This window comes from Trachypithecus francoisi, unplaced genomic scaffold (genome assembly GCF_009764315.1).
Source record: "Trachypithecus francoisi isolate TF-2019V2 unplaced genomic scaffold, Tfra_2.0 Lachesis_group9, whole genome shotgun sequence".
Taxonomy (NCBI): Eukaryota; Metazoa; Chordata; class Mammalia; order Primates; family Cercopithecidae; genus Trachypithecus; species Trachypithecus francoisi.
The window spans coordinates 65,280,620-65,304,994 of NW_022681474.1; the positions used below are offsets into that span (position 1 = coordinate 65,280,620).

Below are 24,375 nucleotides of genomic sequence, written 5' to 3' on the forward strand. Positions count from 1 at the left end.
CAAAGAAAGCTGTCCTAAGATTCTGAGATTCTTAAGATTCTGGCCAGGGGCGGTGGTTCATGCCTGTAATCCCAGCACTTTGGAAAGCCAAGGTGGGCATATCATCTAAAGTCAGGAGTTCGAGACCAGTCTGGCCTAAGTGGCAAAACCCCGTCTCTACTAAAAAATACAAAACATTAGCTGGGTGTGGTAGTGGGCGCATGTAATCTCAGCTACTTGGGAGGCTGAGGCAAGGGAATCGCTTGAACCTGGGAGGCAGAGGTTACAGTGAGCCGAGATCACGCCATTGCACTTCAGCCTGGGTAACAGAGTGAGACTCTGTCTCAAAAAATAAATAAATCAAAATAAAAAGCCTAAGATCAAAATCAATCACTATCTTTTTTTTTTTTTTTTTATACTTTAAGTTCTAGGTACATGTGCATGACGTTTATATCATGTATAACTCCCCAATGCAATCCCTCCCAACTATTCTTGCTATACTTATGTAAATAATGAGGCCAAGTTTAATGACTAGACTTACTTTGCAAACAAGTCAGCCTTTGATCTTTAATAAAAATAAGGGTGATTTTAGAGACAGTGTAGTTTCAATGGAAAACTATAGAACATCCTCGTGATTATCAGATTCTAGTCTTGGCCAGGTGCAGTGGCTCATGCCTGTAATCCCAGCACTTTGGGAGGCCGAGGCAGGCGGATCACCTAAAGTCAGGAGTTCAAGATCAGCCTGGCCAACATGGTGAAACCCTGTCTCTACTAAAAATACAAAATTAACTGGGCGTGGTGGCAGGTACCTGTAATCCCAGCTACTTGGGAGGCTGAGGCAGGAGAATTGCTTGAACCCAGGAGGCAGAGGTTGCAGTGAGCTGAGATCGTGCTATTGCACTCCAGCCTGGGCAACAACAAGGAACTCCGTTCATAATTAAAAAAAAAAAAAAATTCTGGTCTTGTTCGTCATCTTAGAGGTCTATCTGCAGACTGACCTGGATCCTAAATTCTTCTGGTTTCCTTCAGTATCTGGCTATAACTCTCCAAACTATTATTTCCAATTTTTTTTCCACCCTTATGGCTTAGAGTCACAAAATATTAAAACTGCTTATTTTCCCAGAGCCTTGCTAGCCAAACCTGGAAAATGTGATACAAACTTAAAAGAAATCAATTTTGTGCTTGCTACTGGGTGGACCAATCAGAAACTTCATCAGAAACACCAAATATCATTACCAGAGACATTCAAACTATAAACCAGGAAATCCATTGGGTTGCTATCCTCAAGTCCAACATCTAAAAATCTTATTGACTCACTGCCCTCTAGATTCAGAAACTGGGTTTCTATTCATCGTTATTTTTCTTTATTTTCATGGAAGTTCCCCCTTATTAAATTCTTGACCGCTAACAATCCAGTGAATATTCTCTGCTACCAAGGCCCAACAGATGATTCAGCTGGTCCTTAAAGAATAAAAGGTGATTGAATGAAAAAATAGACTTAAATTGTGCACAGGAAAGAAAAGAGAGGCAACTAGTCTGGGCAACATGGCAAGACCCTGTCTCTACAAAAACAAAAACAAAAACAAAAATTAGCCGGGCGTGGTGGCATGCACCCTGTAGTACCAGCTATTTTGAAGGCTGAGGTAGGAGGATCACTTAAGCCTGGGAGAGGAAGGTTGCAGTGAGCCTAGATGGCATCACTGCACTCTGGTCTGGGTGACAGAGTGAGACCCTGTCTCAAAAAAAAAGCAAGAGGAAGGACGGAAAAAAGAAAGAGAGAGAAAGGGAGTGAGGGAAAGAAAGAGAGAGGAAGGAAGGTTGGTTAGTTGATTGGGAGGCTGAGGTGGGTAGATCACTTAAGGTCAGGAGTTCGAGACTAGCCTGCCCAACATGGTGAAACCCCATCTTTACTAAAAATGCAAATATAAGCCAGGTGTGGTGGCACGCACCTGTAGTTCCAGCTACTCCGGAGGCTGAGGCAGGAGAATCCCTTGAACCCGGAAAGTGGAGGTTGCAGTGTGCTGAGATTATGCCACTGATAGATGTGAACCTGGTCCTTAGTAACTTTCTATCCACTGACCCTAACCTGCTCCTTGGCTATAAATTCCCCCTTGCCCATGTTTTATTCAGAGTTCAGGCCAACTCTCTTTCCCACTGTAAAATCCCATTGTAGTGGTCCCTATACATAATCGTAATGGCCCCAAGTAAAGTCTTCCTTATCGTGCTTCAACAAATGTCATTCTTTTTTTTCTTTTTCTTTTTGAGACGGTGTCTCGCTCTGTCACCCAGGCTGGAGTGCACTGGTGCAATCTCGGCTCACTGCAACCTCCACATCTCGGATTCAAGCGATTCTCCTGCCTCAGGCTCCTGAGTAGCTGAGAATACAGGCGCTCGCCACCACATGCGGCTAATTTTTGTATTTTTAGTAGAGACGGGTTTTCATCATGTTGGTCAGGCTGGTCTCGATCTCCTGACCTCATGCTCCGCCTGCCCTGGCCTCCCAAAGTGCTGGGATTACAGGCGTGAGCCACGGCGCCCGGACTCTTTTTTTTTTTTTTTTATGTAATATACGGATATTGTAAAAAGGCTTGAGTGACACACATCTCACACATGAAAACGCAACGATCACAATTATGACTACAAACAGATTTTTAAAACTTCTCTTTAACACAATAGATATACCACATTTTGCTTATCCACACATTAGTTCATCTATTAAGTTTTTCTACTTTGGGGCTAGTATGAATAATGCTGCTATGAGTTGAAGGAAACCAGAATATGTCATCCCAAAACATGCCTCTTTGACATAACAATTACTTCGAACTGAGGGCAATTAATAGCTTGTAGAAAAGATAATACTGCCTAAGTGCTGTGGCTCACGCCTGTAATCCCAGCACTTTGGGAGACCGAGGCAGGCGGATCACGAGGTCAGGAGTTTGAGACCAGCCTGACCAACATGGTGAAACCCCATCTCTACTAAAAATACGAAAATTAGCTGGACATGGTGATGCGCACCTGTAATCCCAGGTACTTAGGAGGCTGGGGCAGGAGAATGACTTGAACGCGGGAGGCGGAGGCTGCAGTGAGCTGAGATCATGCCACTGCACTCCATCCTGGGCAACAGAATGAGACTCCGTCTCAAAAAAAAAAAAAAGTTAATACTAATAAATTTACCAAAATAATAATAAATTTTTTTTATTTATTTTTCTTTGTTTTTTTTGAGATGGAGTTTCACTCCTGTTGCCCAGGCTGGAGTGCAATGGTGCGATCTCAGATCATTGCAATCTTTGCCTCCCGGGTTCAAGTGATTCTCTTGCCTCAGCATCCAAAGTAGCTGGGATTATAGGCATGTGTGACCATGCTCGACTAATTTTTTGTATTTTTAGTAGAGATAGGGTTTCACCATGTTCGCCAGGCTGGTCTCCTACTCAGGACCTCAGGTGATCCACCCGCTTCAGCCTCCCAAAGTGCTAGGATTACAGGCGTGAGCTGCCATGCCTGGCCAATAATAATAATTTTCTTTTTCTTTTTCTTTTTTGAGACGGAATCTCACTGTGTTGCCCAGGCTGGAGTTCAGTGGTGCGATCTCAGCTCACTGCAACCTCCACCTCCAGGGTTCAAGGAATTCTTCTGCTTCAGCCTCCTGAGCAGCTGAGACTACAGGCGCGCACCACCATGCCAGGCTGATTTTTTGTATTTTTTTTTTTGAGACGGAGTCTCGCTCTGTCACCCAGGCTGGAGTGCAGTGGCCGGATCTCAGCTCACTGCAAGCTCCGCCTCCCGGGTTCACGCCATTCTCCTGCCTCAGCCTCCCGGGTAGCTGGGACTACAGGCGCCGCCACCTCTCCCGGCTAGTTTTTTGTATTTTTAGTAGAGACAGGGTTTCACCGTGTTAGCCAGGATGGTCTCGATCTCCTGTCCTCGTGATCCGCCCGTCTCGGCCTCCCAAAGTGCTGAGATTACAGGCTTGAGCCACCGCGCCCGGCCGATCTTTTGTATTTTTAGTAGAGACAGTTTCACCATATTGACCAGACTGGTCTCAAACTCCTGACCTCGTGATCCACCCACCTCGGCCTCCCAAAGTGCTGGGATTACAGGTATGAGTCACCACCTCAGCAATAATTTTTTTAAAAGCCAGTTAAGAATACAAAATTAGTCAGGCGTGTTGCATGTCTGTAATTCCAGCTACTCGGGAGGCTGAGGCAGGGGAATTGCTTGAACCCAGGAGGTGGAGGTTGCGGTGAGCGAAGATTGTGCCATTGCATTCCAGCCTGGGCAACAAGAGCAAAACTCGGTCTCAAAAAAAAGAATAAAAGGCAATTAAGAAACAGGAAAATGAGCTAGGTGGAGTGGCTCACACCTGTAATCCCAGTGCTCTGGGAGGCTGCGGTGGGTGAATCCCTTGAATCCAGGAGTTTGAGACCAGTGTAAGTGACATGGAGAAACATGTCTCTACAAAAAATACAAAAATGCCAGGCTCGGTGGCTCATGCCTGTAATGCCAACACTTTGGGAACCCGAGGCATGTAGATCACCTGAGGTTGGGAGTTCAAGACCAGCCTGACCAACATGGAGAAACCCCATCTGTACTAAAAATGCAAAATTAGGGCCAAGTGTGGTGGCTCACACCTGTAATCCCAGCACTTTGGGAGGCTGAGGTGGGTGGATCACAAGGTCAGGAGATCAAAACCATCCTGGCTAAAATGTGCAACCCCGTGTCTACTAAAAATACAAAAAATTAGCCAGGTGTGGTGGTGGATGCCTGCAGTCCCAGCTACTCGGGAGGCTGAGGCGGGAGAATGATGTGAACCCAGTGAAACTCCGTCTCAAAAAATAAAATAAAATAAAATAAAATAAAATAAAATAAAATAAAAATAAGTGGGGGTGGTGCATGTCTGTAATCCCAGCTACTTGGGAGGCTGAGGCACAAGAATCACTCAAACCTGGGAGGCAGAGGTTGCTGCAGTGAGTGGAGATCACGCCATTGAACTACAGCCTGGGCGACAGTGAGACCAGAGAAAGAAAAAAAGAAAAGAAAAGAAATTGTTCCATATCCAAATAGAAATTGCTTCCCCTCCCCCACTTTTTTTTTAAACCGTTGAAGTACTTATTCTTGTGTGAATTTGCCGAATGATATATATATATATATTTTTTTTTTTTTTTTTTGAGACGGAGTTTCGCTGTGTCGCCCAGGCTGGAGTGCAGTGGCGCGATCTCGGCTCACTGCAAGCTCCGCCTCCCGGGTTCCCGCCATTCTCCCGCCTCAGCCTCCGAGTAGCTGGGACTACAGGCGCCCGCCACCTCATCCGGCTAGTTTTTTGTATTTTTAGTAGAGACGGGGTTTCACAGTGTTAGCCAGGAGGGTCTTGATCTCCTGACCTCGTGATCCACCCGCCTCGGCCTCCCAAAGTGCTAGGATTACAGGCTTGAGCCACTGCGCCCGGCCTTGCCGTATGATATTTACTCAATCATGGATGGGCTTTAGGCCCTTTTTTATTCTTTTTTTTTTCGGAGATGGAGTCTAGTGCAGTGGCTGGATCTTGATCTCAGCTCACTGTAAGCTCCAGCTCTGGGGTTCAAGAAATTCTCCCGTCTCAGCCTCCCAAATAGCTGGGATTACAGGCACATGCCACTATGCCTGGCTAATTTTTGTATTTTTAGTAGAGATGGAGTTTCACCATGTTGGCCAGGCTTGTCTGGAACTCCTGACCTCAGGTGAACTGCCTGCTTCGGCCTCCCAAAGTGCTGGGATTACAGGCATGAGCTGCTTATTCTTCTTTACTTTCATAGGCAGTGCTGCAATAAACAACTTCGTGATTATGTGATTTCACTTGTGTATAATTATATCAGTAGAATACCTTCTTAAGGCTAGGAAAAGTGGCTCATGACTATAATCCTAGCACTTTGGGAGGATGAGGTGGGAGAATTGCTTGAGGCCAAGAGTTCAAGACCAACCCCACCAACATAGCAAAACCCCCGTCTCTAAAAAATAAAAACCTTTTTAAAAGGATTGCTTGGTCACAGTTTTCATGCATTTATGATTTTAATAGTTACTGCCGGCCGGGCGTAGTGGCTCAAGCCTGTAATCCCAGCACTTTGGGAGGCCGAGACGGGTGGATCACGAGGTCAGGAGATCGAGACCATCCTGGCTAACACGGTGAAACCCCGTCTCTACTAAAAAATACAAAAAACTAGCCGGGCGAGGTGGCGGGCGCCTGTAGTCCCACCTACTCGGGAGGCTGAGGCAGGAGAATGGCGTAAACCCAGGAGGCGGAGCTTGCAGTGAGCTGAGATCCGGCCACTGCACTCCAGCCTGGGCGGCAGAGCGAGACTCCCTCTCAAAAAAAAAAAAAAAAAAAAAATAGTTACTGCCAATTCTACATCCATAAGAATTATACCAATTTATGGCTGGCTATGGTGGCTCACGCCTATAATCCCAACACTCTGGGAGGCCGAGGCAGGAAGATCATGAGGTCAGGAGTTTGAGACCAGCCTGGCCAACATGGTGAAACCTTGTCTCTACTTAAAATACAAAAATTATTCAGGCATAGTGGCACCCACCTATAATCCCAGCTACTTAGGAGGCTGAGGCAGGAGAATCACTTGAACCTAGGAGGCAGAGGTTGCAGTGAACCAAGATCGCGCCACTGCACTCCAGCCTGGGCAACAGAGCGGGACTCCATCTCAGAAAAAAAAAAAAAAAAAAAGAATTATACCAATTTATACTCCACCAGCACTTTATGGGAGCACTGAATAATGGTGTTTTATGGCATAACAAACCATCACAAAATGTAGTGGCTTAAAATATCAATATCTACTAGCTCTGTGGATGACTGGGCTCAGCTGTCTGGCTATTGCTTAAGGACTCTCATATTCTTGTATTCACATGGCAGCTGGAGCTAGAGTTACCTGATTCTCGCATGCCCAGTGTTATTTCTTAAGTCAGAATCTAGCACTTCAGTACTCCATTACTCTTAGCTTCTCTTTCGCCCAGAGCAACCTGGCCTTCACTCGTAATACCTCGGGGCTTCAAAGTGAAGAAGGGAACACTGTCAACTCAAATTCCAGAAGGTTGAAGAACAGTTGCCACCACTCCATGGGGATATGTCATGCACAGAAAGAGAGGAAAGGAGTGGATGGTGGCCATCGTTGGCATCTTAATGTAGTTATAGTATTTTTCTTACTATGCATGAAGATATCTTTTTATACTTGTAAGAGACATTTGTATTTCCTTTTCTATTAGCCTATTGTTCCTATCCTTTATTCTGTTTCCATTAGGCCACTGATCCTTATTCATTCTTGATAGCTCATTATTTTAGTCTTCTGTTATATGAGCTTCAAATTTTTTTTTTTTTTTTTTTTTTTGAGATGGAGTTTCACTCTTGTTGCCCAGGCTGGCGTGCAATAGTGTGATCTCGGCTCACCGCAACCTCCGTCTCCCAGGTTCAAGCAATTCTCCTGCTTCAGCCTCCTGAGTAGCTGGGATTACAGGCATGAGCCTGTGCGCCCGGCCAAGCTTCAAATATTTAATGTTAGGTTTTGACTTGTTTTGTTTTTTCAAATTCGATTTTGGGAAAATTTTTTGTACAGAAGGTTCCATTTTTACTATTTTTTGGTTTTTTTTTTCTGGACAGAGTTTCACTCTTTTTGCCTAGGCTAAAGTGCAATGGCATAATCTTGGCTCACTGCAACCTCCATCTCCTGGATTCAAGCAGTTCTCCTGCCTTAGCCTCCCGAGTAGCTGGAATTACAGGCCACCACGCCCAGCTAATTTTGTTTTTTTAGTAGAGACAAGGTCTCTCCATGCTGGTCAAACTCCTGACTTCAGGTGATCCACCTGCCTCGGCCTCCCAAAGTGCTGGGATTACAGGCGTGAGCCACCTAGCCCAGCCATTTTTGTATTATTTTAGCAGAGACGGGGTTTTGCCATTGTTTGCCAGGCTGGTCTTGAACTCTTCACCTCAAGGGATCCGCTCCCCGCTGCCTGCCAATGTGCTGGGATTGCAGGCGTGAGCCACCATGCCTGGACTATTATTTATTTTTTATTTTTTTTATTTTTATTTATTTATTTATTTTTGAGGCGGAGTCTCGCTCTGTCGCCCGGACTGGAGTGCAGTGGCCAGATCTCAGCTCACTGCAAGCTCCGCCTCCCGGGTTTACGCCATTCTCCTGCCTCAGCCTCCCGAGTAGCTGGGACTACAGGCGCCCGCCACCTCGCCCGGCTAGTTTTTGTATTTTTAGTAGAGACGGGGTTTCACCGTGTTAGCCAGGATGGTCTCGATCTCCTGACCTCGTGATCCGCCCGTCTCGGCCTCCCAAAGTGCTGGGATTACAGGCTTGAGCCACCGCGCCCGGCCTTATTTATTTTTTAAATTTAAAATTTTGTTGAGACAGATTTTCTCTCTGTCACCCAGGCTGAAGTGCAGTGCTGCTATCACAGCTCACTGCAGTCATAACATCTCTGGCTCAAGCAATCCTCCCATCTCAGCCTCTCAAGTAGCTAGGACTACAAGCTCAGCCTACCACCCCCAGACATTTTTATTTTTTATTTATTTATTTTTTTGAGACAGAGTCTCACACTGTTGCCTTGGCTGGAGTGCAATGGCACAATCCTGGCTCACTGCAACCGCCACCTTACAGAACCAAGCAATTCTCCTTGCCTCAGCCTCTGAAGTAGCTGGGATTATAGGCACCCACCACCAACACTGGATAATTTTTTTTAATTTTTAGTAGAGACAGAGTTTCACTATGTTGGCCAGACTGATCTCAAACTCCTGACCTCGTGATCCGACTGCCTTGGCCTCCTGAAGTGCTAGGATTACAGGCGTGAGCCACCACACCAGGCCTTAAATTTTTGTAGAGATGCAATCCCACTATGTTGCCTGAAATATTCTCAAACTCCTGGCTTCAAGCAGTCTTCCCCGCTTGCCTCCCAATGTGCTGGGATTATAGGTGTGAGCCACCATGCCCAGCCCTATTATTTTTATATAGTTAAATTGGTAATTTTTTCTTTCTTTTTTTTTTTTTTTTTTGAGACGGAGTCTGGCTCTGTCGCCCAGGCTGGAGTGTGGTGGCCGGATCTCAGCTCACTGCAAGCTCCGCCTCCCGGGTTTACGCCATTCTCCTGCCTCCGCCTCCCAAGTAGCTGGGACTACAGGTGCCCGCCTCGTCGCCCGGCTAGTTTTTTGTATTCTTTAGTAGAGACGGGGTTTCACCGTATTAGCCAGGATGGTCTCGATCTCCTGACCTCGTGATCCACCCGTCTCGGCCTCCCAAAGTGCTGGGATTACAGGCTTGAGCCACCGCGCCCGGCCAAATTGGTAATTTTTTCTTTTTTCTTTTTTTTTTTTTTTTTTTGAGACGGAGTCTCGCTCTGTCACCCAGGCTGGAGTGCAGTGGCCGGATCTCAGCTCACTGCAAGCTCCGCCTCCCGGGTTCACGCCATTCTCCTGCCTCAGCCTCCCGAGTAGCTGCGACTACAGGCGCCGCCACCTCGCCCGGCTAGTTTTTTGTATTTTTAGTAGAGACGGGGTTTCACCGTGTTAGCCAGGATGGTCTCGATCTCCTGACCTCGTGATCCGCCCGTCTCGGCCTCCCAAAGTGCTGGGATTACAGGCTTGAGCCACCGCGCCCAGCCAATTTTTTCTTTTATGCCTCTTAGATTTTGTGACATGCTTTTCCCACTCTGAAATTATAAAAAATAAATGTTCTGATTGCTTCTCTTTTTTTTTTTTTTTTTTTGAGATGGAGTCTGGCTCTGTCGCCCAGGCTGGAGTGCGGTGGCCGGATCTCAGCTCACTGCAAGCTCCGCCTCCCGGGTTTACGCCATTCTCCTGCCTCCGCCTCTCAAGTAGCTGGGACTACAGGCGCCCGCCTCGTCGCCCGGCTAGTTTTTTTTTGAATTCTTTAGTAGAGAGGGGGTTTCACCGTATTAGTCAGGGTGGTCTCGATCTCCTGACCTTGTGATCCGCCCGTCTCGGCCTCCCAAAGTGCTGGGATTACAGGCTTGAGCCACCGCGCCCGGCCCGGATTGCTTCTTTTTTTTTTTTTTTTTTTTGGAGACGGAGTCTCGCTCTATCGCCCGGGCTGGAGTGCAGTGGCCGGATCTCAGCTCATCGCAAGCTCCCCCTCCCGGGTTTATATGCCATTCTCCTGCCTCAGCCTCCCGAGCAGCTGGGACTACAGGCGCCCGCCACCTAGCCCGGCTAGTTTTTTGTATTTTTTAGTAGAGACGGGGTTTCACCGTGTTAGCCAGGATGACCGGATTGCTTCTTATACAATTTTTATGTTGTTTGTTTTTACTTAGAGATGGGATCTTGCTATGTTGCCCAGGCTGGCTGGACTTAAACTACTGGGCTAAAGCAGTCCTCCTGCCTCTGCCTCCTTGGTAGCTGAGACTACAGGCATACACCCTCATGCCCAGTAACATAAAAAAAAATTTTTTTTTTTGAGATGCAGTCTCACTGTTGCCCAGGCTGGAGTCCAGTGGCACAATCTCAGCTCACTGCAACCTCTGCCTCCCAGATTCAAGTGATTCTCCTGCCTCAGCCTCCCGAGTACCTGGGATTATAGGCACCCGCCACCACAACCAGCTAATTTTTTGATAGAGACAGGGTTTCACCATGTTGGCCAGGCTCGTCTTGAACTCCTGACCTCAGGTGATCCGCCTGCCTTGGCCTCTCAAAGTGCTGGGATTGTTGTGGGTGTAAGCCACCACACCCAGTCAATCTTTTTTTTTTTTTTTTTTTTTTTTGAGGCAGGGTTTCACTTTGTTACCCAGGCTGGAGTGCAGTGGCTCCATCTCAACTCACTGCAGCCTCAACCTTTTGGGTTCAAGTGAGCCTCCCGCCTCAGTCTACCAAGTGACTGGGACTACATGTGATTGCCAACACACCCGGCTAATTTTGTTGTACTTTTTGTAGAGATAGGGTTTCCCTACCTTTCCCAGGCTGGTCTCAAACTCTTGAGCTCAAGCGATCCACCGCCTCAGCCACCCAAATTGGTAGGATTACAAGCATGAGCCACCACACCTGGCCTGTAATGCAATTTTTATGAAAAGTAAACTAGAGGCCGGGCGTGGTGGCTCAAGCCTGTAATCCCAGCACTTTGGGAGGCTGAGGCAGGTGCATCACCTGAGGTCAGGAGTTCGAGAACAGCCTGGCCAACATGGTGAAATACCGTCTCTACTAAAAACACAAAAATTGTCAGGCGCGGTGGCTCACACCTATCATCCCAGGACTTTGGGAGGCCGAGGCGGGCAGGTCATGAGGTCAGGAGATCAAAACCATGCTGGCTAACACGGTGAAACCCCGTCTGTAATAAAAATACAAAAAAAAAAAAAAAAAAATTAGCCGGGCGTGGTGGCGGGATCCTGTAGTCCCAGCTACTTGGGAGGCTGAGGCAGGAGAATGGCGTCAACCCGGGAAGTGGAGCTTGCAGTAAGCCGAGATCGTGCCACTGCACTCCAGCCTGGGCGACTGAGCAAGACTCTGTCTCAAAAATAACAATAATAATAATAAAATAAATAAATAAAATAAAATAAATAAAAAATACAAAAAAATTAGCTGGGCGTGGTGGCAGGCACCTGTAGTCCTAGCTACTCGGGAGGCGAAGGCAGGAGAATGGCCTGAACCTGGGAGGCGGAGCTTGCAGTGAGCCAAGATCACACCACTGCATTCCAGCCTCGGCAACAGAGCGAGACCCTGTCCCAAAAAAATAAAAATAATACAATAAAATAAATAAAAAATACAAAAAAATTAGCCAGGCGTAGTGGCAGGCGCCTGTAGTCCCAGCTGCTCTAGAGACTGAGGCAGGAGAATGGCGTGAACCCGGGAGGCAGAGCTTGCAGGGAGCTGAGATCGCGCCACTGCACTCCAGCCTGGGCAACAGAGCGAGACTCCGTCTCAAAAAAAAAAAAAAAAAGAAGTTAGCTGGGCGTCGTTGTGCACACCTGTAATCCTAGCTACTCAGGAAGCTGAGGCAGGAGAATTGCTTGAACCTAGGAGGCGGAGGTTGCAGTGAGCTGAGATCGCCCCACTGCACTCCAGCCTGGGCAACAGAGTGAGACTCTGTCTCAGAAAAAAAAAATTAATATTGAAGTCTTTAAAATACTGTTGGCATCAAGGCGCAATGGCCTACGCCTGTAATCCCAGCACTTAGGGAGACAGTGGTGGGCGGATCACCTGACGTAAGGAGTTTGAGACCAGCTTGGCTAACATGGTGAAACCCTGTCTCTACTAAAAATACAAAAATTAGCCAGACGTGGTAGTGCACCCCTATAATCGCAGCTACTCAGGAGACTGAGGCAGGAGAATCACTTGAACCAGAAGGCAGAGGTTGCAGTGGGCTAAGATCGTGCCACTGTACCCCAGCCCAGGCGACAAAGTGAGACTGTCTCAAAAAAAAAAAAAAAGTAAAAACAGTAAAATACTATTGGCAAACTGCATTCAGAATTAAGTTTAAATTTAGCAGACTTAAGGAAAAGTATTAAGTTTATTGAAACAATTGTAAAGCCAAGTAAGGACATGAGTAGAGTAACAGCTCTGCCAATTACTAGGACTGTGAACTTAATAACTTCAAGTTTCAGAATAGATCTATGTAATGAGGTTGATAAGAGTCCTTAATAGAATCACCATGGGAATTACATAATTTACATAAAGTGTAAGGTTTCTGGCACGTAATAAGGATTTCATAAATGCTAGCCATTTTGGTTTTATGGTGAGCACATGTATACATTTAGTCATCTCCAAATATTAAATCTTATAGTCCTTTGTAGTTAAAATGTGTGAATTTTATTGGATATTAAAACTTTTAAATGTGATTTTTAGGAGGAAAGAAAAATTAGACTATCAGGTGCAAAATAGAAGTATAAAATTTATTTAAAACCACCCACAAAGTTCTGTGTAATCAGGAATGATACAATTTGTAATAGTTTTTTTTTAAAAAACTCATGACAAAGATTTAAAATATATTTTCAATTACAGTATTCATTTAGCCTTATTCAGTTAGAACAATTAAGAAAAACCTTTATGCTCTAAATAAATGACACACAAGGAAAATATAACAATTTCCACAACTACCTTTACATGTATGTTTCAACACTAATACATTTCAATGCATTTTGCTACATAAACATGAAATCATGTACAACTGCTGTGCACCAAAATTTAGCTTAATTAGATCTTTCAAGTAACATGCAATTCCAACTCACAAGTCTTCAAGTACTGCTAGTAAGTGTTCCCTTGTTTGCAGAGGATTAAATGTTGATCATGAATTGACATTATCTTAATTAAAATGATCACTTTCTCTTCTACATGGTGAAGTGCTTTTTCTTTTACTGCTTCCCCCATATATTAAGAATGAAATCGGATATTTGTGAAGTTTTAAAAGCATTTCCTTGCTAAGATATTTCATTGTAAAGGATACTTAATATAGCAGGATGCAATAGGTAAAAGTCCCCCAATGCAAAAATTCAAAGGTAAATAATAAATAGTAAACATATCCTGAAGAGAGAAAGAAGTCAGCTAAAAGACAGGAATATTAGCTTATGAAATTAGTATTTCTGTATTGGGAATTCAGTATTATTCTATTTCACCATGGTAAAGAATCTGTGTATATTTTACTCCCACCAATGATAAACATTCTGGCTTCTCCTTTGAATTAAGGTAATGGTATGCAAGTGAATTTACTTGGTAATTAAGCATATAGCATGAGAAAAAGATAAACTAGGAGCTAATGATTTTCTTCCTGCCAAATAGCTTTGCAAGTTTCTTGTTAGGGAACACTTCATGATTTCTTAATAACCTAACTAAATATGACCATCCACCCACATATCACAATGTAAAAACTGCCCTTAGTTTATACTATAAACCACTTCTGGAAAAATATGTATCTTAAAGCACCTATCACAATGTTATTTCATAAAAGTTAAAAAAAATATGAACATACATTGCAATAAAATATTTAATTTTTTTCAGGAGCTATTTTTGTAAAGTCCCAGTTGTCAACTATTTGATCATCACAAACAGGCATTGATGAGGATAGGCAGTTACCGAAGTGAATCACCAAAAGGGGAATTTATTTGAATATCTAGAGTTGTTTGGCCTGTTTGTGTGTGTGACTCAGAATGTGCTAATTAGCCAAAACATCCTACCTCTTTATATTTATAAAGATATTTATATTTATAAAGAGGTTATTTTAAAATTTACAAATACATCTCATTTTTCATTATTTAAAAATTTACAAATACATCTTATTATTTTTCTTAACTCTCTGAGCAAATCTCTGGGTCAGCCTTTTCTGTGGCAAGAATCAAAGCAAAGCAAACAAAACGAATTCAATTAAGTGGGAGACACTACTATCTCTTAGAGAGGGAGTCTTGCTCTGTCTTAGAGATACCAACAATTTTGCTTTTTTTTTTTTTTTGAGTTGGAGTCTCACTCTATCACTCAGGTTGGAGTCCAGTGGCACAATCTCGGCTCACTGCAACCTCCGCCTCCCGGGTTCAAGCAATTCTGTGCCTCAGCCTCCCAAGTAGCTGGGATTACAGGCATCCATCACCATGCCCGGCTAATTTTTGTGTTTTTAGTAGAGATGGGCGGGGGGGTTTCACCATCTTGGCCAGGCTGGTCTTGAACTCCTGACCTCGTGATCCACCCACCTTTGTCTCCCAAAGTGCTGGGATTACGGGCGTGAGCCACCACACCCGGCCCAATTTTGCATTTTTACGATCAGGAATTGGGAACAAAATTGTTTACCTACCACATTTCCTTCAAAAACCCCTGCATTTCAAGATAACAAATACATTAAATTTTGATTGTGAGGTGCTTACCCTAGTTTTTAAAAAAAGTAATATTAAAAAATATATTATTTAGGAGATTTCTCCCTGTTTTAGTACTACAGGGATATTTTTTATAAAAAGAGCTTTTTATAAGGAGGAAAAAATATAAAACTTCATCAATCTAAGCCCTATTGTGGAATTTAGGTAATTTGGGAGACCTTCTTTAGTACACATAAGAAACTAGCTGGCTAAATAAATAATGGAAACAAAATACTTCAGAAGCATGTTTTTTGCAAATGAACAAATTTTATATTCTCAGATCAGGTGTGACAAAATTTCTACTCAGCAACATCCTCTCCAAGTCATTGTTCATGACGCAGAAATTTAGCAGTCTACTGGTAATAAATATTTTAGTCTCTGATTGATTGACTTGCTGTGTGACTTGGAGCCAGCCATTTACTATTCTTGCCATCTGCACGTTCCTCGCCTCTAAGATGGGAACAATGTTCTCCGTCTAACCCTCAGTAACAGGCAGAAAAAGCTCCACATAGTAAAGCAGTTTGATAATCTAAAACAGTATATAGCATGAGGATTATACCTTTGATTACTACCGTTGCTTTCAAAATGGCTCCTAAATTTTAGCAGCAATTTTTCAGATAAAATCAGTACAGAGTGGAGAGAAGTAATATTAAAAATATTTCTTGCTTTTAAGCAGGTAGAGTTAACCCTCAGATTGCTGATAGGAGCACAATGCTTCTTCCGTTCTGTCCCTTAATTTCCCCTTCTTATGGTCAAAAGCGTTTCTGATGGTTTACTTGTGCCTCCTCTTCCAATTACTTTCAGTTCATTTCCTAATCTTTCTCACCCATATTATAGAATAATTCCTATTCCTGCCAAAAACCAAAGAATTCCAATGGAGTAAATTTACATTAGATGTAGTAAAGCCATACAGAAGAACTTACAATATTTAACTTCGTACACAATTTTTAAATAAAACACTCAAACACTAATAAATAAGAGTTAAACATTGTTTGGATTGGTAAAGTAAGAGAGAGCACTCAATATTAACCTGTGGTCTTGTGGCTGCTTAACTATTATTCCTAAAAATGGAATTTGCCTAAAACTGAAAAGAGTTGAATACAAGTTTGTGATTTCTTATGATGTTACACCTAAAAGAACTTGCTGGACACAATGGAAAAGACAGCTTTACCAAGATGGTTGCTATTTTTTAAATGAACCATGTGTATTTGTGTAGGGGATCAGAGGAATGGAGACAGGACAGAGAAGGGGAAGCAACAGGTTTTTAATTTAAAGAAAATCAGAAAAATAACACTGTAAAAAGAATGAAAGTGCGCTTAGTGATATTGCAGCTTCAGTAAAATGTGAAAAAAGAAAAATAACAAGTAGAATGTCTAGTCAAGTGTTACAAGGTTCATACCTTGCCAAATGGAGAAGAAACCAAATTAATTTCCAACATTGTTTCTCCTAAAATGAAAATCTGACAGCTGTAAAATTTCGTTCTTATGAACAAGACAAGGGTCATGACTTACATAACAGCTGCCAAGGACAAAATTTCTATTTTTAGGAAACCTAGCTTTATACTGTTAACGAAGGGTTTTCAAAGTTGCACTCAAACATAAATTGGTTAAATCAGCTAATATGTTTTACATCTAATAATGACATTCCTACCTTGGACCTAGTTTTGCTCCAACATAAAAGACATCTATAGCTGAACAAACTAGAAGAAAACTCATGACCCAGGCAAGATCATAAGTATTACAGTAAAGGTAGGAAAGAAGTACAGCTGATAAAGAAGTGATTGGCGGGGCGCGGTGGCTCACGCCTGTAATCCCAGCACTTTGGGAGGCTGAGGCGGGCAGATCATTTGAGGTCAGGAATTTGAGACCAGCTTGACCTACATAGTGAAATCCTGTCTCTACTAAAATACAAAAATTAGCCGGGTGTGTTGGCGGGCACCTGTAATCCCAGCTACTCGGGAGGCTGAGGTAGGAGAATCGCTTGAACTCGGGAGGCGGAGGTTGCAGTGAACCGAGGTCACGCCACTACACTCCAGCCTGGGTGACAGAGCAAGACTCCCTCTCAAAAAAAAAAAAAAAAAAAAGAAAGAAAGAAAAGAAAAAAATAATTAATGATGGAATTTTAGACCTAGAAATATTAAATGTTGCATACTATCAAATGAGAAATTAGAACATACTATAAAGACCCTTAAAGAGAAGTGAAAATGAGGTGTGGCAAAATTAGGAATACCTTTGGATTACTTGAGAGTAAAATATATCCCTTTTGAAGCAAATAATGGTATATGATTGGAAGCCCAGAAGAAACAGAGAATTAAAAAGTCATCCAGACACTTAATTACAAAGAAAATTAAAATTTGTAGCAAAAAAAAAATAATAATAATATAAAATTTGTAGCTATCAATGCGGAAAAAAAAATAGTGATGATATCCTGCATAAAAGTCAGCTCTACCATCTCAGGAAGTAATAAAGGAACTCAGTTTCCATTTTATATATATAGGAAAAGCAAGAACATGCCAATAAATCTCAATACATTCTAAGAAAACACACAAATTTAATTTCTGATGAAGGACATACTGACTCTGACTTTCCAAATAGCATTCCAGAGCAATGGATGACATCATTTTCTAAAGCTGTTAAAACTTAGCTCAACATGGAGCATAATTTGATTTGGATAAATGCAGACTCCTTCAGCAATTATGTATTGATTACATTCACTTGGTTGAGTGTGCCACACAACTGGTGTTCAATATACTTATGGGCAAGTTTAGGAGCTATGTGCGATAAAATAGTATTCCAATACATGTAGACAGCTACATCAAAATAAACTATGCTGGGACTTAATTGTGAGGCTAACTAGGCAAAGGGCATGAATGAACTCTGTAAGCATGGCTGGGTAGTACATACAGTGGAAATACACTTTCCTTAATTATTTCAATCATCCACACCTTTATAACTTCTTGTATATGCTTAACACTAGTTCCAGGGGAACTGAAAGTCTATACTGTACAAGCATTTGATACTTGTTTATTTCCCAGTGGTAAAATACCCTTTGGGTAAGAAAATCAAGTTTCCCTACAGTTCTCAACACAAAGTGGCCTTCATCAGTTTAAATTCTAATTACAATCTAGCATTAATATTTACTCTCTGGGCCCCAGTGATTCAACTATGTGATTTCTCAGGTGTCTTCCATTGCTATGAGAGGCCACTACTATATGAACTTATTTTAAAATTCTGTTGACATAAATCTCTATAAAAGATCAAAACTCACAGTTGTATTAAATATAGATAAAAAAGATTTCCATGCATCAAGGTGTGAAATTGAAGGTAATAACTATATATCTATTAAAGGTTGCATACAGCTACTGATTTAGTTGGCATATGCAAAGGAAATGCAATGCCCACTGTCAGTGGAAGTTCCATGCAATAAAGTCCCACGTCCCAGATAAAAAGTCAATATAATTTTTGTTTTAAAAACTGGTCCAGGGTTATTTTCACACATGCTATTGTGAAATGGTATCAGTAGGAGTCCACTGTAATAATGTTAGAAAGTAGGTTAGTCATGTGAATTAAATCAGTAGCTTATTTACACAAGGGTATGCATTCAATTAAATATGTATTGAGGCTATGTCTTAAGTAAATTACTTATGGATCTCATCTAGTTGAAGTTCTATATTTAATAAATGAAATTATCAACATGCGGACTGAATAACAAAGATGTTGGAATGTTATTTAAGATGTAAACGTGTTGCAATAATTTGCCTACAGCTATGCCTTTTCAGATAGCCTCACTTTCCAGTAAGAATGTATTTCAATTATGTTTATGACCTGGTCTATTTGGTACTTCGTAGATGAATTGTAAACAAGAGGTAGGTGAGACTGACAAGCACAAGAAAAAAAAGGAATTTCAACAATGGCTCAAGTGCCATTAGAAATGGAATTTCAGGCCAGGTAGAGTGGCACATGCCTATAATCCTTGCACTTTAGGAGGCTGAAGCAGGAGGATCGCTTGGGGCCAAGAGTTTGAGACCAGCCTGGGCAACAGAGCGAGACTCTGTCTCAAAAAAAAAAAAAAAAAGGAATATCAAGTACAGCATGATATTTTGTAGGATTCTGCAATAGGCAGGAATTGGAATTATTCTCTCATTAAAGTTGGTAAGTTTGTAGCATATTATGAACTCAGTGGGCTAATGAGGTCATGTATCAGTGAATTCAATGATCATACTATGAACAAACGCAGATTTAAAATCCAATTTAAGTGTTATAAGAGAAGTATAAGAACAGGTGATCATTACAGTAAAACATAATAGAGGGGTAGAAATAATGTTAGATGACCAGTTTTATGAGAGAAAATGTCATTTCAAACAAATTTATTTCCTTGCTTCATGAGAAAGAGCATTCTAAAAGCAGTGTAGCCAGCATACAATCACAATGCTGCAAACATCGAATAAGCTTTTAAAAAATCACAGGGCAGAGAATGGGATGGTAAATTGTTAAAATCAGGAAATAGAGTCCAACAAAGCAGGAATCCAATTTGGTTCCCACAGTGGGGTAATCAGCTTAGGAAGTCCATTCATGATGTTAACTACAACAATGGAATGGAAACATTTCAGTTGATACTAGATATTTTCAAATACTTGTTTTGGTAAACTGCAACAAGCATCACAAATCCCAATAGTTCCAAAAATTAACATTGATGTTTCAAGTTTAGATTGTTAAGAAACCTATTGAGAGACAGATCAATTTGAATTACTGCATACGTTACCATGGATTATATTGAAAATAATTTGTGCCGGGCGCGGTGGCTCAAGCCTGTAATCCCAGCACTTTGGGAGGCCGAGACGGGCGGATCACGAGGTCAGGAGATCGAGACCATCCTGGCTAACACGGTGAAACCCCGTCTCTACTAAAAATACAAAAAACTAGCTGGGCGAGGTGGCGGGCGCCTGTAGTCCCAGCTGCTCGGGAGGCTGAGGCAGGAGAATGGCGTGAACCCGGGAGGCGGAGCTTGCAGTGAGCTGAGATCCGGCCACTGCACTCCAGTCCGGGCGACAGAGCGAGACACCGCCTCAAAAAAAAAAAAAAAAAAAAAAAAAAAAAAAAAAAGAAAATAATTTGTTACTTCTTTTAAAAATATTTCTGAGGGTAGTTTTTATTCTTCAAGTTTACTATGTCATAGGTGGTGATTCAAAGAAAAATAAAAGTGATACTTAGATTTTGCAGGCATTCAGTAAGTGTAGACTCGAAGAATGAGTAGATGAGTCGATGCATAAAGAGCCATAAAACTTTATCCATTAAATCTGGTGAAGAAATAATTTCTAGTGGGAGCTAAGGCCTAAAATCTAAAACATAATCTCGCAAGGGTGTATTCCTGATAGTCTAATACTAGTAAATATCTTGTTGAAGCAGCTGAAGCAATAAACAATCACTTATTTATATACTTATATGTATATAAGAAACCTTAGGCTCACAAAAATATACATGTCTTAAAACGGAAATCTAAGGCACACAAAATACTAAAACAAGTCAATGAATTACCCTATTTTACATATTCAACAAGCAGAAATCTACTTGTACACGATGGTCTATCAATGGACATTTTGTTATTTACAATCCCTTCATATTCCTTTACTTGGATTAGTCAAAAGCTCAAAACAGATACTTTGCACCATATGTTATTTTAATAAGTTACAATGAGTTTTTCTTTAGAGAGCCTGCTGGAACTGTTTGCTTTTGCACCAAAATTTTAAGTGTTAGCGGTTGTGGGCTTCCTATGGCATTTCCAAGGGAGAAGCACCATTAGGTTTTCCATACTCCCAAGGAATCTGACACTTTGAATGTTATAGCACCTCTGCATTTTAACAGAATCAAGTATTTCATTGAAAATTCTCCTTGTTCGAAACATGTTGTCCGGGTAATCCTTTTTGTTTTGCAATAAAATGAGTCAATAAAGTAATAGGAAGAAAATGGGAAGACTAAAATAAACTTAATGCCTACTTTCCTGTTACCTAGAACATAGGCAATTATCAGAAAAGATGAGTTATCATTTTCCCAAATCTAGTATGCTAAGATAAACAAAACAAATGAATTAGCTCTTAATGGACAAAGCCATGTTTATAGTACCATTCCTCTTGTTTGACTTGGGGTTGGGGAGGCATGTGATGATAGTAGGGAATTTGTTTTCAAAATATTTCAACAAGAATTTGTTTTTTCCTAATTCTGTATCAGACTTCAGTACAAAATATCTGTCTACTTAGTTTTTGTATTTTATCACCTTGAGACATTAGAAGCATTTGACTCTTCTGAAATCTATCCTGTACCATCATCTCCTTTTAGAAACACCTCTCATGGATTATACTGAGAAAGGTGGGATGAAACTAAATTGAGGTTGTTCAATAAGAAGAGACCACTCTTACCTAGTTCCAAAAAAAAAAGTTAATCAATATTGGTGATATGCTTCCTAATTCCAATTTTAGAGATAATTAACAACTTCTCATTATCTAACTATTTTATATACTGCAAGTTGCTAATACTTGAATGTGAGAGGACACAGTAAAAGAACACAAACCATATACATGATTAGAATACATACTGCAGTTAACAAGATGGAACTCTACACAGCAAGGATAAATGATTTCTCTTGTATGCAAATATGCACAAACAATAGACAATAGGATTCTTATACTATATTATTTCAAGTTACTTTTAAAAATAGAAAGTGCTTTTAAAATATATATTTACAATTTATGAACAGCCTCCAACCATTACTAACAACAATGATGTATTTTACACAGGAGAAATATTTTAAGAGAGAAAACATTTCATAAGTTTATTTCAAAGGAATATGCCAATTTTCTAGCAATGATTGGAAGATGTTGGAACGATGGCACCATGAAATAATAATTCAGCTTATTTTTAACTGTGTGGATGTGGTTAAGCACCAGAAGCTGTGTAGAGTTAACACTGTGTGTCTTGATTTTACATCATAGAACATGAACCTGTTAAAATCCTCTAAAAATGACTCTTGTTTCATAGTAAACAGACTTAATTTAAAGCACCAAACTGAGTGATTCTATCAAGGTTAATGCCTAACTGAAACATTTCTTTATGTATTTAAAACTATAAAACTTTTATTTTTGCTTAAAATGTGCACCTTCTACCAATTGTCAAAATATAGTCACAGTAAAGAATACCCACCCCGTTTTGTTATCATTATTATTTTTTTACCTCAGACTTGAAATGGGTGAGATGAAGATATAGTAAACGACAACATGACTTTCTTTTAACAGCACCTTGAAAAAATACACTGCACTAGCAAAGGCATTAAGAGGGGGAGAAAAGCCTTCAGACCCAATGGTTATAGGGCCCCGCAACGTGTGTGAGAGCATAAGGGGACACGGTGACAACATTGTCATGGGTTAATGTTAATGCTTTATGAGAAGGAATTTGGTTCAATTCATTTACTTCAGAGGACAGTTCTGGACCTTCATTAGCTGCCTGGTCTTTTTGCTCTGAGGCCTTCATTTTCTTATTCTTAGCTTCTTTAGCCTCAAACTTAATCTTGTTTAGTTCAAAACCGTGTTGGGGCTTATTCAGGTTTTTGTGCTGGTAAAAGACAAGGGAGAGGCGGGTTGGATGATTACGGTTGGGGTGCTCAACAGGAGTGGTGGCGTGCAGCTCGCGCCGGGCACACTCAATCAAAACTGAGCCGTGAGCAGGTGCGATGGCCACCCCACCAATATTTGCATCCAAAAAGATGTGCTCACTGTCTGACCAATACTCATCAATGTGGGGCAACTTCTCCTCAGCAGGTGACAGGGGGTCATCAGATAGGGGTTCGTCTGATGGAGGCTCATCTGCTTCAGAATGCTGCTCATCTTCTTCCATTGGAGAAGAGGCAAGGTCTTGAGGAGAGGTGAGGAAGGAGGGCTGGTGGTTTGGCTGATGGGACATTAGCGGCTCAGTCACACCAGTGGGAGGCTCAGAATTAACGAGGGGCTCCATCACAGGAGCAGACAGGGTGGGGAGAGGAGCAGCTTCGCCAAGCTGTGAAATGCCAGGGCCTTCAGCAGCAGCTGCATTGGCACCACTGAGTCTTCCCGAAGACATTGTACAGTGGGGAGTGCTGCTTCTTTCTGAAAACCCACACGAAGCCGTTGCGTCATTCTTCAATGGAGCTGGTGTGGCTGAAGCAGTCTTCGGGGACCAGGAGAAGCCTGGAGATGCCTCTTTCACTGGATGAGGAGCGGATGGCATCAGCGAATAAGTTTTAGTGTTGTCTGAACTTTTTAAGATAAAATGGGGTTCGGTTTCACTTTTTACTTCAGGTTGCACAGTCTCAGTTTTACTCCCTAAACAAGGATACCAAATGTGAAGAAAAACACAAATTACTTTTGGTAGGGGTTGTCTTTTAAAAAGTATTTGCAAAGACAGGTACAGAGAATTTTATAAGAAAACACTAATGTTGTGTTGGTCGGTTTTGTTCTGCTCATTTCAAATCACAAACACGAATTTAAAATTTTATGTAGTTTCGTATACTTTTTCATCTAGTAATTTTCCTTAAAGAACTCTTCCTTTGGGAAGAGGCACAAATAAGTGCAAAAATCTAGCCAAAAGGATGGCTGGTCATTGTTTGAAATAGTAAAATATTAGAATTGACCTAATCTGGTAGGAAGTAAATAATACAACTAAATGTTGTAATATTGTGCAGGTATTATAATATAATGACATAGAGCAATATTTAACTATTCAAAGAGATATTTAGAGATGCGTAAGGCATAGTATGACCCTATATTTTAAAAAGTAAAAATAAGTAATAGTTTATAAATATTTCTAGGTAACAAAAGCATCATAACTGTCAAAAGTCCAAGACTAGGCAGACAGAAGTCAAGCAAAACATTGTACTTGAACATAAATCTTTGTGACCCTCAAAAGCAAGAGTATTTCAGCTTAGTGTCCTTCTCATTAAGGAAGAAGAGCATTACTCTCAAGCTATCAACTGTGGGTTATTTGCTCTGACACATCCACACAAATGTCACATCCAATGGGAATATTTTCCTTGGGGACATTCTCCCTGTTATGAAGTTCTTTTTTTTTTTTTTGAGATGGAGTCTCGATCTGTCGCCCAGGCTAGAGTGCAGTGGTGCGATCCCGGCTCACTGCAACTCTGCCTCCCGGGTTCAAGCTTCCCAAGCAGCTGGGACTAAAAGCACACACTGCCACACCCGGCTAATTTTTTGTATTTTAGTAGAGACGGGGTTTTCCCATGTTGGCCAGAATAGTCTCAATCTCCACCATGCATGCCTGGCTAATTTTTTGTATTTCAGTAGAGACAGGGTACCACATTGACCAGGATGGTCTTGAACTCCTGACCTCATGATCCACCCACCTCTGCCTCCCAAAGTGGTGGGATTACAGGCATGAGCCACCACGTCTGGCCCCTGTTGTGAACTTCTAAAAAAAATATTTGGGGCCGGGCGCGGTGGCTCAAGCCTGTAATCCCAGCACTTTGGGAGGCCGAGACGGGAGGATCACGAGGTCAGGAGATCGAGATCATCCTGGCTAACACGGTGAAACCCCGTCT

At 41.7% G+C, this 24,375-nt stretch overlaps 1 protein-coding gene across 1 annotated transcript in view; it reads right to left on the reverse strand.

The window, feature by feature from the left end:
* Positions 1 to 19,913: 19,913 nt before the first annotated feature.
* TET1 (tet methylcytosine dioxygenase 1) overlaps positions 19,914 to 24,375 on the reverse strand; it is a 141,956-nt gene continuing 137,494 nt past the window's right edge. The window contains exon 12 of the mRNA XM_033208807.1: positions 19,914 to 23,143. Coding sequence (XP_033064698.1) covers positions 22,137 to 23,143 — 1,007 coding nt within the window. The 3' untranslated portion in view covers positions 19,914 to 22,136. The remainder of the gene's footprint in view (positions 23,144 to 24,375) is intronic.